The sequence below is a fragment of the Dermacentor variabilis genome, chromosome 7 (genome assembly GCF_050947875.1).
Source record: "Dermacentor variabilis isolate Ectoservices chromosome 7, ASM5094787v1, whole genome shotgun sequence".
Lineage (NCBI taxonomy): Eukaryota > Metazoa > Arthropoda > Arachnida > Ixodida > Ixodidae > Dermacentor > Dermacentor variabilis.
This window is the reverse complement of record NC_134574.1, coordinates 75,938,671-75,956,987: the sequence shown is the minus strand read 5'-3', so window position 1 is coordinate 75,956,987 and position 18,317 is coordinate 75,938,671. Positions and strand designations below refer to the sequence as shown.

At 49.0% G+C, this 18,317-nt stretch overlaps 1 protein-coding gene across 1 annotated transcript in view; it reads right to left on the bottom strand.

Annotated features, from left to right (window-relative positions):
* LOC142586852 (uncharacterized) overlaps nt 1-18,317 on the bottom strand; it is a 78,093-nt gene that overhangs the window by 18,010 nt on the left and 41,766 nt on the right. The window contains exon 5 of the mRNA XM_075697723.1: nt 11,148-11,294. Within this exon, the coding sequence (XP_075553838.1) occupies nt 11,148-11,294 (147 nt within the window). The remainder of the gene's footprint in view (nt 1-11,147; nt 11,295-18,317) is intronic.

The following is an 18,317-nucleotide window of genomic DNA, read 5'->3' as shown; positions in this document are numbered from 1 at the left end:
AATAGTTTTACGTTATAGGGCCCCTGATGAAGTTCAATGAAGCGATATTTTTTTGTTTTTTTGGTGCGAGCTTCGTGCAAGAAACAATACCATGCAACAATTTCTATCACTTTTTAAGAGGCGACGTCTCACGGATGACGCACTCCTTGTTCAAGTTTTCTGAAGCAACACTTCTATGAGGAGCTTGATAATTTGACTGACAGCTCTTACAGCATTAAGCATGTAAGAGCTTTACTTTAACGGTGCGGGCAACTAGGCTGCCAACAAACTCGGAATCGTTTCCTTTGGCTCCATTTCACACACCGCAGACTATACTTAGGAGTTCCCTGTAGCACTGTGGAAGTTACAGGACTTTTTAGCCAATAGAAAGGCTGAGTGCCTGTGCCTCTCGAAATATATACTCACTTAGGAGTTCCCTGCAGCACTGTGGAAGTTACAGGACATTTTAGCCAGTAGAAAGGCTGAGTGCCTCTCGAAATGTGTTTATCCGCGCTGCATCGTCTACTCAGCATCTGCTCGGCCATCCTTCCCGGTTGGTGGATTGACGCAGCAAATGTTTTGTCGTTGTAACCATAAGCTGCGTTTGCTTGATTGTGACAGTGGGTTTACATTTTATCTCTGCGCTTTCTCAGCAGTTCCTTGCGTCCTCCTTAGCAAGCAGTAATGGCGAACGCTCGCATAAATGCTCACCCTCACCGCGTATGCTCGGCGTCTACTTCGCATTTGCTCGCCACCGCCATCACCCACCATACCAGAGCAGAGTGATAAATTAGCGATTCAGTAAACAATTAGGCCTTTATAGCACTCTGTATTGTCAGTGTATCACCAGTTCTGTGACGCCATCTGCTAACTGAAAATTAATCCAACTTTAGGGGCTCGCCACCATCTCCGTACTCCTAACAGTGCCTAAAGAAACGCTTTATATCAATAACACGACAAAAGATACCTAATGCTTAGCACTCGGCGTGCGATTACACTAAGCGATGACTAATTTTGCCATTGATTTCTTGCTGTCAAGGCAGAGAGGCCGTAACAAGCGCAAATTCTGGTGGAAGCGGGAGGTCTAGGCTGTATGGATGCTGCCATGTTGCTATGTAGCCGTGGTTAAGGTGGCTATGACGGTTTCCGGCTGTAAACGCGACAGTTATTTAGCCGTATAGGACGTGCATGCCCAAAGCGCTGAACATAGGGGCGACAACGTAAGACTATTCCAAACTCAAATTATTTGAAAGTCCGGACGTCAAGTTGACGTGGCAGTTTATGCGAATGGGGGCGGGAACCCGCGACGTTTTTCGAACAGCCTAATCAGCGGCCTTCATCTTTGCCGGAAGCATGTATTGCTTGTTTTTTGCTCCTAAAGGGGCCGTATAGCAACCTATTTGAGATATAAACGTTTAATAAACGGATCATTTTTTACAAGTGTAGCAGACTTCTTTTATAATAGTTATAATAGTTTGACACAAAGTTGGTTATGAAAAAATTAAATGCAACTATTCTGCACTTTTCGAGCCATAGCCGCACATGGTCGGCCGAGGTCCGAATCCCGCCGAAGGACGTGCTTCTTTCTTTAAATCGAAGCTTTCTTTGCCTACCATCTCATGGTATCGCCTGGGTCTGTCGGTCTTTTCGTCGGTCGCTGGTCAGAATTCTAAGCGGGTAGATACCTCCTCACTCTAAAAAAAAAAAAAAACACGAAGGTTGTCTAGCAGAGGGATTAAAACCTACTGACCTGTACTCCCTAAAGAAGAGGTGAGTGGTACCGTGTTGTCGCCCCCCCCCCCCCCCCTCCAGCAGAGCAGCCCAATGCTATAACAATTAGCTCGCAATCGAACATTTATTTCACGCGTGCCAATATGAACTAGCTTTTTTTTTCAGATGGATGCTTGGTCGGACGCATGTGTTGATTAGGGTGATGGTTTCCGTGCTGTGGCACATAATCACAACGGCAGAACCACCAAGAAGCGTATCAGACTGTTCCTTATGATGCTGACTTCCAGACTATGGCACATACCCGCGACGGGAGATTGGCCAAGCGGGCCACCCCCTTCATCGTGGGCACTTGCATATCGCGTCACCAACTAGATCTTACAGATGATCACCGCATGTTGATTTCCATTCTACATGGCCCCTACCCACAGCGAGAGATCGGCCAGGAAGCGGCCAGCACATGTAATAGTGTTTGCCCCCAAAACCATCCCTGACTGAGGGTGAGGAAGTCTTGAGGCAAACCTTCCACTGGCGTTGGCTTCTTTTAAGGCTTCCTGTCAACGTCATATAGTATGGCGGTTTAAAAACTGCTTGATATTGAACACTGCCTCGTGCCTGAACAGAATGCTGCGTTCGCGTGCCGTACTGCTGAAGCGTTTGAACAGGCCGTTGCATCTTAACACCTAAGTCTATTTCATGTGCCCTGGGAATCTGTGAGCTGTCTGAATTTTGTACTTGTGCAGCTTGTCTTTCACCACACTCAGGACGGCACATTAATGAAGTTCTTCAATTTTGGTCATTTCGTTGTTTTAACACCTTATTTTTAGAGAGTGCGGGAACTTTTGCTGAGCTCTGCATACAAAAAAAAAAAAAATCGGGCCGAACCATTCATACGGTGGTGGATTAACCAGCGAAGCTCTCGATCGCAGACCGAGCAACTATGGCCAAACTCCGCGTCCAGAAACACTCTCATGCATTTGGAATTCGTCCCGGTGAAACTCGAAGGAGGTGGCAACTCACGCTTCTGCAGCTAGGACTCACACTCGAACGATCTTCGCGCACGCCAGAAGAACAATGCACAATCCGGTTTTTACACACCGCGGCGCAAATCCCCGTGCTTTCCCGCCACAGCTGCCGCACCGTTGCATAGAGGGCAGATGAGAGCAAATGCAGCCGGCAGCAACGACGGCCAGCTCGGCTGCACTTGCCCACTTCGCAGGTGCGGCGCACGGTGAAATCACGCGTGCGTTCTTTCTTCTGCGCCGTCCTATCGTTCGTTGTCTTTTTAACGCGATAGCGTTAAGGAGCTCGTGTCGCAGAAAAGCCGGTGTCGTCGGCGTCGGCGTCCGCGGCGTTGGCCTTGAGCGATAAATCACGGCAGGCACTTCATAAATAAAAAGCAACGTCCAAGATGGGCTGGGTGGGAATCGAACCAGGGTCTCTGGAGTGTGAGACGGAGACGCTACCACTCAGCCACGAGTTCGACGCTTGAAAGCGGTACAAACGCGCTTCTAGTGAACGCGGTGTTGCCTTAAAAACGTGCCGTAGAAAGTTATACTGCGGTGTATATCGGTAATTATGAGCATGTAACTTACAGAATTCGCATTTACACGAGTAGCGAAGTAAGTTTCCGCTACATTTCTTCTGCGCTTACCGCACACGCAGAGCCATCTTGCGGCAAACACAGAAGACCCCCTCCTCTCAATGTACGGCGCTGCCCCGACAGGTGGCGCGCCATGCGCGCCATGCGCGCATTGGGGCTGTGCGCGGACCGGTGCCAGGCGCGTCGCGGCTCCGACTCCCTGTCCCCTGACGATGCTTCACCGTGCTCCCACGCGGGTTGCAGAATCAAGCGCCGTTCCTTTCTTTAGATCACCATCTATCTATCTCTCTGCCCGTGCCGATCACGACGTTTGGCTGGCGTAGATTGTTTCCCCCTGCGAGACACCGAGTTCTTTGGTTCGTTCCGTTTGCTCAGGCGCACGTTTCGTTGCCGCGCCGAACGCTGCGTTGCTCGACGCTCTCCGTGTGATAGGTGGCCGCAAAGTCCGATGCGGGGCGCCTCGTAAGTGATCCCTGCGCCGTAGCGCATTGTCTTACACCCCTTGGCGGGTCGATGGGAACGCTGTCGCGTTCCACTCTTGAAGGCGAAGCTTAAGCGTCCTCCAATTTTTTTGTTCACTTTACGGACGTTAGCCAGCTCAGAGACCTTAGGACGTTAGCCTGTCCCCCCCCCCTTCGAGACCACGCCGTTCTGCCATCTTTTTTTGTTCACTTTAGGGGCGTTAGGCAGCCCAGGCACCCCACAACGAGACTCATTCATACAAGGCGTCAGGTAAACAACTTCGTAAACAGAGCCCATGAGCGTGCCAGTTTTCATGCATGAAATGATTTTAGTTCCCGTTGTCGGCGACCTTGAGTCAAAAGCTGGGCCGTTATTCGTGCACTCTAATGAGAACATCCGGGCAAGCTTGCCAGAAAAAGACGAGATCACCCGGTGCGACGAGTCATCATCAATCAGTGCAGTCCTGGCACCCAACCTTTTGTATAGGACCGCATTACTTAGGCTAGGTACTGCCCAAACAAGTTACAAAAAATATTGCTTCCGAGTTCTTCATAATATTCGCTCACAATATCACTCAAGCTGTAACTTATAGTACGCTGAAGTTTTATTTGTCATTTCCAATACGGTGCGAAGTTCAAAAGTTAGATACAGGGCACTATACACTTAGTTGTCATCTTTTGGCACTGAGCACTGCATGCCGGCTGTCGGCGAGTTCCGCGGTGCGGGTTTGGCATCATCTCGAGAGATGGTGCCATGCTGCGTGCGCCTCCTTCAGGCACTTCTACCCACCGCAGTGGCTTAGCGGTTACGGTGTTGCGCGGCTAAACACGATGTCGCAGGTTCAAATCGCAGCTGCGCCGGCTGCATTTCGATGGAGGCGAAATGCAAAAACGCCCATGTCCCGTTGATTGGAGGGACGTTAAAGATCCGCTGGTTGTCAAGATTAAGCCGGAGTCCCCCACTACGGCGCGCCTCAAAATGAAATCAGGGTTTTGGCACATAAAACCACAGAATTCAATTCATTCTACTAGCTGGACAGTGTGCTCTGTCTCCCTGGCGCCTTTCGCTATTTGCCGTGCAGCCATCATTCAGCCGGTTTTCTTCTTCTAGCTGGGCAGCGTTCATATGGAGCAGTGCACGGTATGGCGTGTTGCGGTGTGGTGAGGTGGAGTGTGCCGTCGCGAACATACACTACACCCATTTTAAGATTGTGGCTAGTATCCTCTCCGACCATTGTCCTTTGCCGGTGGCCATTTCATGCTTACATCTATTTTCGAAAACGGGAGGGCCAGCAATTTTTCTTTACGCCAAAGACGCAGTGAAGAAGTGGGCAAATTTATAGGACTTCATTAAGGTGTTCACGAAAGCTTCGCTTCACACATTCGGATATGTTCGTCGGATCTGCATATTTCTTTAGGAGTGAGGACGAATCTGCTTGGTGAGAACCCGACAAGCGACTTGTGGTGAAGAGAAAGACGAAGAAGGCGTTCTTGTGTCGGCTGTGCGCATGATCAGCGTTCATCTACTGCCAGTGCTACTAGACTGTGCCTAGTGCCTCGTAATAAATCATCTTATTACATTTGGTGGAAGGTGCTGCACTCCCCGACCTCACCCTGGAACTTCGCAGCCGCACTTTAACATCTGCTCCAGCCGCTACTATGAACGCCGCTCCCAACAATCCGCTTGGCGCATCTGCCGCTCCTGTCATGTGCGGCGCCGTGCAACGGCAGCGGGACCCTCCTGTTTTTAGCGGCTCAGGTGAGACTGACGTAGAAGATTGGCTCTCGACCTACGAGCGCGTCAGTGAACACAACAAGTGGGATGACCCGACGAAGCTCCGTAGCGTCATCTTCTATCTTGCTGACGTTGCGAACCTCTGGTTCCACAATCACGAACGGGAGCTGCAAACCTGGTCCGCTTTCAAAACTGCATCCGCGGAAGTCTTCGGTCGCCCAGCCTTGCGAAAACTCCGTGCTGAACAACGCCTCCGCCAGCGCGCTCAACAGCCCGGCGAGACTTACACTAGTTACATAGAGGATGTCGTTGATATTTGCGCCCGCGTCGATTCCACCATGACTGAAGAAGACAAGGTGAAGCACATCCTCAAGGGCATCGAGGACGACGCATTTCAAATGCTCCTGGCGCGGAACCCTACTTCTGTCGCAGCTGTCGTCACTCTTTGCCAGAGCTTCGATGAGCTGCGTCGAAAAAGGGTCCTTGCGCGCAGCGCTCTCGCACCTGGCGACTCTCTCTCGGGCCTCACGCTTCGCTTAAACACCACGCCAGCAGCATCGCTCTCTGTTGAGATAAAGGATTTCATTCGGGAGGAGGTGGCGCGCCAATTGTCTATGCTGCCTCTCAACGATGGACCTCCCCTGCCTGACACATCTCTGGCTGCTCCCATTAGGCGGGTCATTCGCGAGGAACTTGCTGGGTCTTTACCTTTCGCCCAACCCTGCCCTCCCGTGGCTGCACCTCTGACTTATGCCGAAGTCACCGCGCGACCTGCGCCGCCGACGTTCTCGTTTCCGGCGCCAATGCGACTTCCTGCTGCACCTCCTCCCGCGTCGCCTCCCGTTCCATCTCGACGCCCAGTTCAGACCTCTTGGCGCACACGCGACAACCGACCCATATGCTTCGCTTGCGGTGTCGCCGGCCACGTTGCGCGCTTCTGCCATCGTCGTATGCCAGCTGCTAACGCTCCTGTCGCACCACCTGGATATGCCTATTCCCACGATACCGCCGGGCATGCGATGCTTCCCGACCGCGAGTTTTCGCCGCCTCCTCGACGCCCTGTCGGCACCCATCGTTCGCCATCACCACGTCGTCACTCACTTTCCTCCTTACGTCGCCGCCAGTCACCTAGCGAGGGAAACTAGTTGCTGCAGTTCCGCAGGCACGAACTGCAAGCTTCGCGACTTCTACAAGGCCTGCACAGTCGCCACGCAATTTATTGGACGTTTTGGTCGAAGGAACCGCCGCAATTGCGCTTATTGATACTGGGGCTGCAGTTTCTGTTATCGACGAAAAGCTTTGTCGCAGCCTCCATAAGGTCACAACGCCGTTGTCTGGTATGCTTCTACGCACCGCGACTGCGCAGCATATAGCCCCGGTCGCTCAATGTACTGCAAGGGTGGTCATCGAAGGCATTGTCTACGTTGTTGAATTTCTCGTGTTGTCATCATGTTCACATGACATTATACTCGGCTGGGACTTCTTGTCTCACCATCGTGCCATCATCGACTGCGCCCGGGCCGAAGTAGCGCTTTTCCCGCTTGCCGATGCCCCGCTGCCTGACCCTTCTGAACAAAAAGCCTCCAAGCTCACTATTGGGTCCGATACGGACATACCACCCGACATGTGTGTGCTTGTGCTCGTCTCTTGCTCTACCGCGCCAGACGCTACAGTACTTTTTACACCGTCGCCAATTTTTCTACGTCGCAAGGCCCTACCTCTCCCATTTGCCGTCCTCACCACTGTGTCTGGATTATCCTCAATGCTTGTGTGTAACCCGTCTCACTACCATGTGTCGTTACTGCGCGGCGAATCACTCGGTCGTGTTCAGCCCCTTGATCCGCTTCACATTCTCGATATTTCCGACGACACTGCCTGTTATGAACTCGACGCCCTCACTTCTCCTGTGCCGTGCATATCATCATCATCATTGTCGTCGTCGTCGTCAAACGTTCTTGAATCTGTCGTAGACGCCGATCTGCCGCCTCCATATCGCCAGCAAGTCTTCGCGCTACTTCAGAATTTTCGCTCGTCGTTTGACTGTGACCAACCATCCCTGGGGCGTACGGCAACCGTCACTCACAGCGTACACACTGGTTCCCGTCCTCCGTTACGCCAGCGACGATACCGCGTGTCGGCAGCCGAGCGGAAGATCATTAACGAGCAGGTCGACGACATGCTGCACCGTGGCGTCATTCGCCCTTCCCACAGTCCTTGGGCGTCTCCTGTAGTATTAGTACGCAAGAAGGACGGGTCAATACGCTTCTGTGTGGATTACCGTCGACTCAATAAGATCACTCGTAAAGATGTCTATCCGCTGCCTCGGATAGATGACGCCCTCGACTCCTTGCAAGGCGCAGAGTACTTCTCATCTTTGGATCTTCGCTCCGGCTATTGGCAAGTGCCGATGGCAGATGATGACTGTGAGAAGACAGCTTTCATCACGCCCGATGGCTTGTACGAATTTACCGTAATGCCATTCGGGCTATGCAACGCGCCCGCTACTTTCGAGCGTATGATGGACACCATCCTTCGCAACTACAAGTGGAAAACATGTCTGTGCTACCTTGATGATATCGTGGTGTTTTCGCCAGATTTCCCGACGCACCTCGTTCGCTTGCGTGAGATACTGACCTGCCTCACCTCTGCTGGCCTCCAACTTAACATCAAAAAGTGCCGTTTTGCTGCTCGCAAGTTAACAATATTGGGTCACGTTGTATCGAAGGACGGCGTGCTTCCTGACCCAGCCAAGCTTCGCGCGGTCGCAGAGTTTCCGACGCCCACTACTCTTAAGGCGCTCCGCAGCTTTATAGGGCTCTGCTCTTACTTTCGGCGTTTTGTGCGCAATTTCGCGACTATCATCGCACCACTGACCAATTTGCTTACCGCTACCAACGGCATCTCCGCGTGGTCAACTTCCTGTGACGAAGCCTTCCAGCAACTACGTCGCCTACTTACTTCGCCACCGATTCTTCGACACTACGATCCCACAGCGCCTACAGAGGTACATACGGACGCCAGCGGTATCGGACTTGGTGCAGTCCTCGCACAACGGAAAGACGGCTATGACGAGTACGTCGTCGCGTATGCGAGCCGAACTTTAAAGAAGGCAGAAGACAACTACTCAGTAACCGAAAAGGAGTGCTTGGCCATTATTCTGGCGCTCGTCAAATTTCGTCCATACCTATATGGTCGCCCGTTTGACATTGTCACCGACCACCATTCACTTTGCTGGCTGTCCTCGTTGAAGGATCCGTCAGGTCGCCTAGGGCGATGGGCACTCCGCTTACAAGAATATGATATCCGCGTTGTCTACCGATCGGGCAGAAAGCACTCTGACGCCGATGCGCTTTCCCGATCGCCGCTACCTTGTGATGTGGCTTCAGTGTCTCCGCTCTTCGCATCCATGTCAGCCTTCAACGTCGCTGATATGCCGGACGAGCAGCGTAAGGATCCCCTGCTTTCAACTATGCTGAATTTCCTCCACGACCCATCCGCCACATCCTCTTCTCGAACACTTCGTCGCCAAGCCGCTCACTTTACTGTCCGCGACAACGTTCTTTACCGCAGAAATTATTTGCCTGATGGTCGCAAATGGCTACTGGTGATACCACGACACATGCGTTCTGACATATGCGCTTATTTTCATGCTGCTCCTCATAATGGTCACGCCGGTGTTCTGAAAACGTATACTCGGCTAAGGCAGCGTTTCTACTGGCACGGCATGTATCACTTCGTGCGCCAGTACGTACGCGCTTGCACGGCGTGCCAACGGCGTAAAATTCCACCTCGCCCTCCTGGTGAGCTACAGCCGCTGCCCTGCCCGGCTCGGCCCTTCGATCGCGTCGGCATAGACCTATACGGGCCACTTCCCTGCAGTTCCGCGGGTAACCGATGGATAATTGTAGGTGTCGACCACTTGACGCGCTACGCCGAGACTGCCGCACTCCCGGCAGCCTCGGCGTAGCACGCCTAATCGAATGCACGCCTGTGTCTGAAGCCGCCAAATACGCCGAGGACTGTAGGCAGCTCGCGCGAACCCTTACGACCGCTGCTCAAGGTCGTCAAAAGCTGCGGCGTGACAGTGACGCGCTTACACCAGTTTTCCCGACTGGTTCTCTTGTTTGGTTGTGGGTCCCGCCTCACAGCCCTGGCCTTTCGACCAAACTCCTTGCACGCTATGATGGCCCCTACCGCGTCATAGACCGTCCCTCCGCTGTCACCTATGTTGTAGAACCTGTGACACCTTCACCCGACCATAGGCATCGCGGGCGTGACACGGTTCATGTCAACCGACTTCAGCCGTACTATGACCCCCTCATCCTACCTACGCCGTAAGTCGCCAGGATGGCTCCTCTTCTCTCCCGGGGGCCATTGTGGTGAAGAGAAAGACGAAGAAGGCGCTCTTGTGTCGGCTGTGCGCATGATCAGCGTTCATCTACTGCCAGTGCTACTAGACTGTGCCTAGTGCCTCGTAATAAATCATCTTATTACAGACTGATTGACCGGCCCAGGCAAAACCATGGGATCGTAGGCAAAAAAATTATCGCTTTAAAAGAGTGTCTAGCTGTCTTACCTTACGCTGAGGAACGGAAATCATAGTATAAAACAGATAGAAACAGCAAGAAAGGAAAGAGTGAGTGTGTGCAGGCGTGCGGATGGCACAACACAGTCAAAGAAATTCACACAGGTTAGTCGTTATGGGTAAGCCCAGCGCAAACGCGTGCTGGGGTGAGATGAAGAGAAGTGCTGACTGGACTCAACGTGGGGAGTCACAGCATGCACTGCATCCATCTACAGGTTCATCGACTCGGCAGCCCAGAACTGGCGCTCACGCGCACACTGAGAAGTGTTTTGAAGAGCCGCCCAGTCACGGCACATAAGCGAGGCTCCTGTGCCAGATCTCCTGGGATTGACCGCGCCAGCAAGCTAGATGTCTTGTAAGCGGCAGTGGTCCCCGATGCAGCGCGAAGCGTACCTTGCCGCTGTATAAATCCCGCCGCCAGCGTTTTTGGGGCATAGTCGATCGTTACGTTGCCGCTTTGGCGAACTGTTTGCTATGAACTGTATATAGTCACGAAGGATGCGTAGCAATGCTTGCTCTTTAACTGTTGAAATAATATTTGTCGCACTTATATGGGAAGACATATATTTTTGTTCGCATAGACAATAATGCTTGACATAGTTTTGACTGCGTAGAGTCTTGTCATTCGGCGGTTCTAACGCAACGTTCTCACGACCGCTTTCCGAAGCACTCCCAGAAATAAATAGATATCACAGAAATAAATAGATATCACAGAAATAAATAGATATCAGAAGTTGTGGCTCGCCGTGTTTCTCGTCGCGTGGTTCCGACCTCGTATTCCCCACACTCTTAAGCAGATGTACATCCTTTGGGGTTTATATTTGCCACACAACATAATCGTGATCTGTCTTGCTTGCGTTTCCTTCCTTGAAAACGCTGCGGTCGCTACTTTTCTGTCGAGATTGCTCTGTCATGCTGATAACGGGCATGCCGCTCATGTCTTGGATGTACCGGGCTCGTCGCGTTAAAGAAAGGAAATACGGACAAGACAGATGACGATTATCGTTGTGTGGAAGTTGTGCTCCTTCAAGTTTCGAAAAGCGCGAAGCAACTCACATTGACCAATGCTTGATACTTCACGAGTCGGTGGTAGTTGTAATAAACGGGTTCAACCCGCGAGGACACAAAGCATTTGAGAGTATTCTGGTCGAATATTGTAGTCGATGTGCCCACCATGACGAGGTCTTCCTCCAGACTGAGCAACTGCAAGAAGAAAAAGGAAATTTCGAGATATATCCAACACAGCCATTTCTATTAGTGAATATTTGTAACAAATGAGAGGGAATTTTTGCTTGTATTTTCTTTTGTGACCGACGCCGAGAAAACGCTCCCCCTTAAAAGTAACTGGAAAAATAATTACTGCTACAAAGTGTCCATTACTTCGTGTTCTCTGTGAAGATCCCTTTGTTGAGTAATTTACTGATATGCATACACATTAGGTTTATAATACGAATACTATTTCCAGCAATTGGGCAACAAGCTTCACTGTTGTCGCAAGTTATAGAAGCAACGCATTCTTGCATGATATTTCAGAGAGCACCCGTTCATGACGCTGCAAGAAACCGCCCCAAGCAAATAGCTTCTACGCACTAAGGCAAGTGTTACATACCTACTGGCACTCTTTCTCATGGTCAAATTCACACGTCCAACAGCAAGCGAAGCTCGAACTATACGAGCGCTTATGGAAATGGCCGACATCATAAAGCGCCATTGTGTACAAGAGCATGGTTTTAAGAGAAACCACTATTGCCATTTTTCAGTATATTGGGTTGGGCCGCTTAGTTCAGAGCTCGTCTCAAGATGGGGTCTAATAAAAATCTACGCGCACTAACCAGCAGTTTTCGTTGTAGATATTAGCATAGAGTAGAAGTACACCCTGGCAACCTATAACACACCCAAACTCTGTCGAGGGAGGCTAACTTAGCAGGACTCTTTGTGGAACTGTCAGGCGCTGTTTGGGATATCATTGGCCGTAGTGAGATTAAAAGAGCTGGTGGGGCTTATACAGTACTGACTAATGACCACGTCTGGGAGACCTCTGCTGTAGAGGTCTCCCAGATAAGAAGCAGTACGGGGTAGGATCCCTAATCGATAAGGACAGCGGGCAACATTGACGATTCTAGAGCATAAAGGACAGGGTAGAAATAGTCGTAATCAAACTTAATAAGAGGTATAGATTAAAAGTAGTACAAGCCTACGCTGCAACATACAGTCATGATGATGATGAAGTAGGTCAGTTTGATGAAGATGTTGAATTAGCGATGAGTAAAGCGCAAACTCAGTAAACGGTAGTAATGGTGGACTTCACTGCAAAGGTGTGGAAAAAGCCGTCTGGTGAACAAGCATTTTGTAACTACGGCGTCGATTATAGGAAATCTAGAGGAGAGATGCTGATAGAATTCGCGGAAAGGAATAAGCTGCGAATAATGACTACCTTCTGCAGGAAGCGTAGCAACAGAAAGTGGACCTGGAAAAGCCCTAATGGTGAGCAGGAAATGAAATTGATTTCTTACTTTCTGCCGATCCCAGCATAGTGACTGATATTGAATTGCGAGGTAGAGTAAAGTGCACTGATCATAGGTTGGTGTGGTATAGAATTCACCTGAATTTGAAAAGAGCAAGAGTAAAATTGGTCACGAAGGAACAGGCCAACCTAGACGCAGTAAGGGCAAAAGCAGACGAATTCAGGCTGCTACTTGCAAACAAATTTGCAGCCTTAGAACAGAGCGATGAAGGTGACATTGAGGTAATGAATAAAACCGTAACTAGGCTTGCTTCAAAAGCAGCAATTGAAGTCGGAGGTACAGCACCAAGGCAGCAAGTAGGCAAGCTCTCCCAAATAACAAAGGACCTAATAAAGAAACGACAAAGGATGGAAGTGTCCAACTCAAGATATGATAGAATTCGTGGAACTGTCAAAACTGATCAACAAGGACAAAGTAAGGGATATTGGAAATCATAACGTGAGAAAGACTGTGGAAGCCATGAAAAATGGACGCAGCATGAAATCGGTGACAAGGAAACATGGCATTGGACAAGCCAAGATGTATGCACTGAACGATAAGCAGGGTAACATTGTTACGGGGATGAAGGGAGTTACAATATCATCAACAATCTCGACGATATACTAAAAGCAGCGGAAGTATTCTATGTTTACCTGTACTGTACGCAGATCAGTCACGATAGCTCCATTCGAAGCAGTAATGAACATGTTGCAGAGACTCATTCTATAACTAGCGATGAGGTCAGAAGGGTTGCCCTTATTCTATTTCCAATAGGAACGGCAACACTGGACTTTAGTCAACCAAGGGAACAGGCTGGCTTCAGGAAGGGATACTCTACAATGGATCACATCCGCGTCATCAAGTAATTGAGAAATCCGCAGAGTACAAGGACATTAAACGGGGAAAAGCGGCCGGAGAAGATGGAATAACAGTCGATTTAATCGAGGATGGAGGAGACATGTTTGAAAAAATTGCGGCTCTCTGTATGAACTGTCTATCCACTTCAAGGGTCCCAGAGAACTGGAAGAATGCAGCATTATGCTAATCCAGAAAAAGGAAGACGTTAAAGAATTGAAATATTATAGGCCCATTAGCTTACTCTCAGTATTATATAAAAAATTTACCAAGATAATTTCCAATAGAATAATGGCAACACGGGACTTTAGTCAACCAAGGGAACAGGCTGGCTTCAAGAAGGGATACTCTACAACTGATCACATCCACGTCATTATTCAGGTAATTGAGAAATCCGCAGAGTACAATAAACCTCTCCATATGGTTTTCATGGATTACGAAAAGGCATTTGATTCAGTTGAGATACCACCAGTCATAGAGGCATTACGTAATTAAGGAGTACAGGCCGCTTGCGTAAATATCTTGGAAAATATCTACAGAGATTTCACAGCTACGTTAATTCTCCACAAGAAATGTACGAAGATACCTATAAGGAAATGGGTCAGACAAGGAGACACAATCTCTCCAATGCTGTTCACTGCATGCTTAGAAGAAGTAGTCCAGCTATTAAACGGGGAAGGCTTAGGAGTAAGTATCAACGGTGAATATCTCAGCAACCTTCGGTTTGCAGATGACATTGTCATGTTCGGCAACACTAGAGACGAGTTATAACAAATGATTAAGGACCTTAACAGATAAAGTGTAAGAATGGGGTTAAAGATTAATACGCAGAAGACAAAGACAATGATGCGTAGCCGGGCAAGGAAATAAGAGTTCAAGATCCTCAGTTGGCCTCTAGAATGTACGTAGGAGTACGCTTACCCAGGTCAATTACTCACAGGGAACACTAATCAAGAGAAGGAAATTTACAGAAGAATAAAAATGGGTTGAAGAGCATTCGGCAGACATTGTCAGGTCCTGACTGGAAGCTTACCATTATCATTGAAAAGGAAGATGTACAATAAGTGAAGTTTACTGGTGCTGACACATGGGGCAGAAACTTGAAGACTGACAAAGAAGCTTGAGAACAGCTTAACGACCGCGCAAAGAGCAATGGAACGAAGAATGCTAGGCATAACGTTAAGAGACAGAAAAAGAGCGCTTTTGATCAGAGAGAAAACAAGTATAGCCGATATTTTAATTTACATCAAGAGAAGAAAATGGAGCTGGGCTGGTCATGTAATGATTAGGGGTCGGATTCTGAAATGTTCCTAACCTTAGACCGTTTCCCTACCTTCCGCAAGGAGTCCTCCATGCTACCTAAACGTTAGGCGCCCTCGGAAGGCCACCGTAAATTCTTGAAGCTTCCTTAACGCCTTCCCTGCTGAAGGAGCGCCTCACCAAAGGAAGCGTAATGTTAGAGGCTTCTGGTTTCGAGATTACTTACAAAAAATGCAGAATATTTGTAAAGAATTGCCAAGATAAAGTGCCGGGACTGTTAAAATTGGATTTCTACTTCTATACCGGGGCATAAATTCCATTTCTTTGGTTAATAACGTAAAAAATAGTTCAAAAGTGATGCATATGGAAGGAAAGAAAACTCAGTCTAGCAACTATGGCAGCATATGAGTTCGGTTGGTGAGGCGTCGCCACCATGGGCGTGTGCTTTCTTTTATTTTTGCGTGCGCTTTGTTTCGTGTGTGTGTGTGTGTGTGTGTGTGTGTGTGTATATTCGCCGAGAATACCCCCTTCCTGTTTCGGAAGACTTTTGCGTCGTCTCCATCGGGACTTTTAAATGGTATATGAGTATAATCGATGCACGCAGTAACCCCAGGGAATCCTCCGATTGAATAGAACCTGGTCATGACTACACTCACTTCACTGGCGTTTGGCAGCCGAACGTACTTGGGATACAGGCGTGGGCATATCAGCTGTGTCACCTCCCAAATGTATCGGCACACAGAGGGTTGGGATTCACACACAGGGTCACCTACAACAGTTTGCATGGCACCCGTTCCGTAAAAACGCAGTGCAATGAGGACCTTCAAGAGAGCAGGCAGCGGCTCTCCTCTGTTTTCAGTGTTACAATGCAGCTGCATCTCTGCCAGTATGGCTGTAACAGATCGCTTGGAAAAACGTTACCGGGCTAGAAAATCCCCTTCGTCGTAGTGTTCCAGTGGATGCTGCCTGTCAATCAGACGCCGGGATGGAGTCAAAGGCGGAGGCTTGTACACAGTCCCGTAAACAAGTTCATTTGCTTGTCGAAGAAACCGTGCATAGCTTTCGAAGCTATTGTCTTCGAATAAATATCGCAAGGCAGTCATTATTGACGCCCGCTTTGAACAAAATCAAAGTAAAAAGATATTGCAGAAAACGCTGTCCGCGGAACCACACTGGACGTCAATACACGGCGGCTGGCTGCCGCGGCCTTGGCTGCACACGGCACCTATTCTAGCCGAGCGTATCGCGGAGAAAGTCGTGCGGAGAAGCGTGCGTTCCGTTAGAGGAGCACGGTTAGGAAGCATGAAGGTAGCATTCCGGCTCCCTAAGCGCGGGGAAACACCAAGGAGCCCCTAACTTAGTGCCCCTTACTAATGTACGTGCCATAATTGACGCCAGGTCGCCTTACAGCGTGTGAGACATCCTTAGTAAGGAAAGGAGTGGTTCAGAATCCGGGCCTAGGTCACATAACTGGGGGACCATTAGGGTTACAGAATGGGTGCAAATAGAAGGGAAGCGCAGTCGAGGATGGCAGAAGACTAGGTGGGGCGATGAAATTAGGAAATTTGCGGGCGCTAGTTGGAATCGGTTGGCGCAGGACAGGGGTAATTGGAGATCGCAAGGGGAGGCCTTTGTCCTGCATTGGACATAATATAGGCTGATGAATCTGAAAAAGAAATATCGAACAGAAGATCGTTTATAAGTTTTTTCTAAATACAACGTGATCGCTCTGAAATGTTCGGTGATAAATCTATAAATAACGGACGACGCGCATAATTGGCCCGTGGGACTAGATTTGACGACCGACGACTGCCCACCGCCAACCACGTGGTTCGAGTGTTGCTTGTAGTTCTCCGCAAAAGTTTGTGCTATGAGGTGAAGGATGCACAAGTCGCCTTTTTCGCAGTGTTTGGTTCCTCACCGTCACTACATTGCGACATACTTAACAAGTTTTACTTGAGTGACCACTGGTTTATCCTATTTAGGCGATAGACGCACAGTTTCGCAAAGCTGCTTGCATACGTAAGATCGGTTCATTGAAAAAAACTAAGGGGGAGCCGGAATCTTAAGTGACGCGATATGAAAAGCGCTGGTCACTGGCAATTTTTTTTCTTCTGAGATTATTTTGTGAATCCGGCCTCAGAATTATTTGATCTTTATTATCACCTAGTATCCCAGTGTTGTTGTTTAGTATCCCAGTCGTTGCCGACCTTTCAGCCTAACTGTATGGTGTGACAACGCACCTTGTATGAACTAGAAAGTTGTTGATGATGAATATAAGCTCATCTTTTGCGCAATTACCAGGGATGGCGAAAGTGCGCCAACTGGAATGTTCCACGAAGTGAATAAGCGACTACAGTGGAACGCCTGTGAAGCGAAATGCCCTGCATGACGAAGGATTTTGTAAGTCCTGGACGAGTTCCTATCCATCGCGCGTATTGTAAGTGCCTCTAGAGGGGTTACAACAAATTTACCACTACATCGAAGGAATATAGACGAATCCGAGGGCATATTGATTACTTTACAACGAGCATACGTAGAGGCGTCGCCACATCCCTGCGTAACCGCCACAAAGAACAGCGCACATTAGACGCGCCACCATGCGGCAGGGTTTAGACAGCGCAGTAGCCAAGGTAGCCTCTCCCCCACCCCCTCCCTTAACGTTTCTCTTCGCTCTGTCTTACTTTTATGTGACGTGATCACCCGTTCGGAAACATCCTCCAGGAAACCAAAGACGGGATTGAGGCAAAGGTCAACAAATGGAACAGTTTGTCTGCAGACTAACCAACATTTTTGACGAGGGTACCATTCGACGCTCTGCAGCTATAGCTTGAGTCACCGCGAGACTTCGCCGCAGTGCATGGCGCGAACCTAACTGCCATAGCTTCAGCTGCAGTCAAACATTCCGTCGAACTAAATCTACGGAAGAAAATTATTGGCATAATTCACGAAGTGTCTCTTGATTTCATGTTATTTCCTTCTTTTTTTTTGCAGGTCGTACTTAGCCTTCTCTATAGCGAGTGGTACGGCGCACGAAATTTACAACGAAGTAACCTATATAACGAAGCATTTTGGAGGTTCCAAGCATTTTCTTATATCGATGTTTCACTGTATTGCTACATAAGCTAAATAACTGCTAAGCTTACGGAAGGGCACGTTTAGGCTACGGAATTAAGGCCATTAAATTTAAGCAGCCTCATTTAGCCAGATTCTCACGTCATCTCTCCACGTTCCATCTGGCTTTCTCTTCTCCGGCTTTTCCCTAATCCTCCGTCTCCTGTGGGGGAGCATGGTAGAGCAGTTCGAGCGCTCCCCTGTTGTAGTACGAATAGCACTTCTTAACACGGGGCCAACTCAGATTTATTCAAATACTTGTGAAACGCAGAAATACTCTCATTGGAAAATCGCTCAATCAATTTGAATGAAATTTGTTGCACCTGAAACACAAAGGTGGATTCTACAGGCTGCCGGAAGGAGAATTTCAATTTAAGGCTTTTAGCTCTTAAAGCAATTTGCTGAGAATATTGGAATTTCAATAAGAAAACACTAATGCAAAATGTTTAAAATTTATAGCTCTGTGACAGGAGCCGATATCACCGTTCTGTAA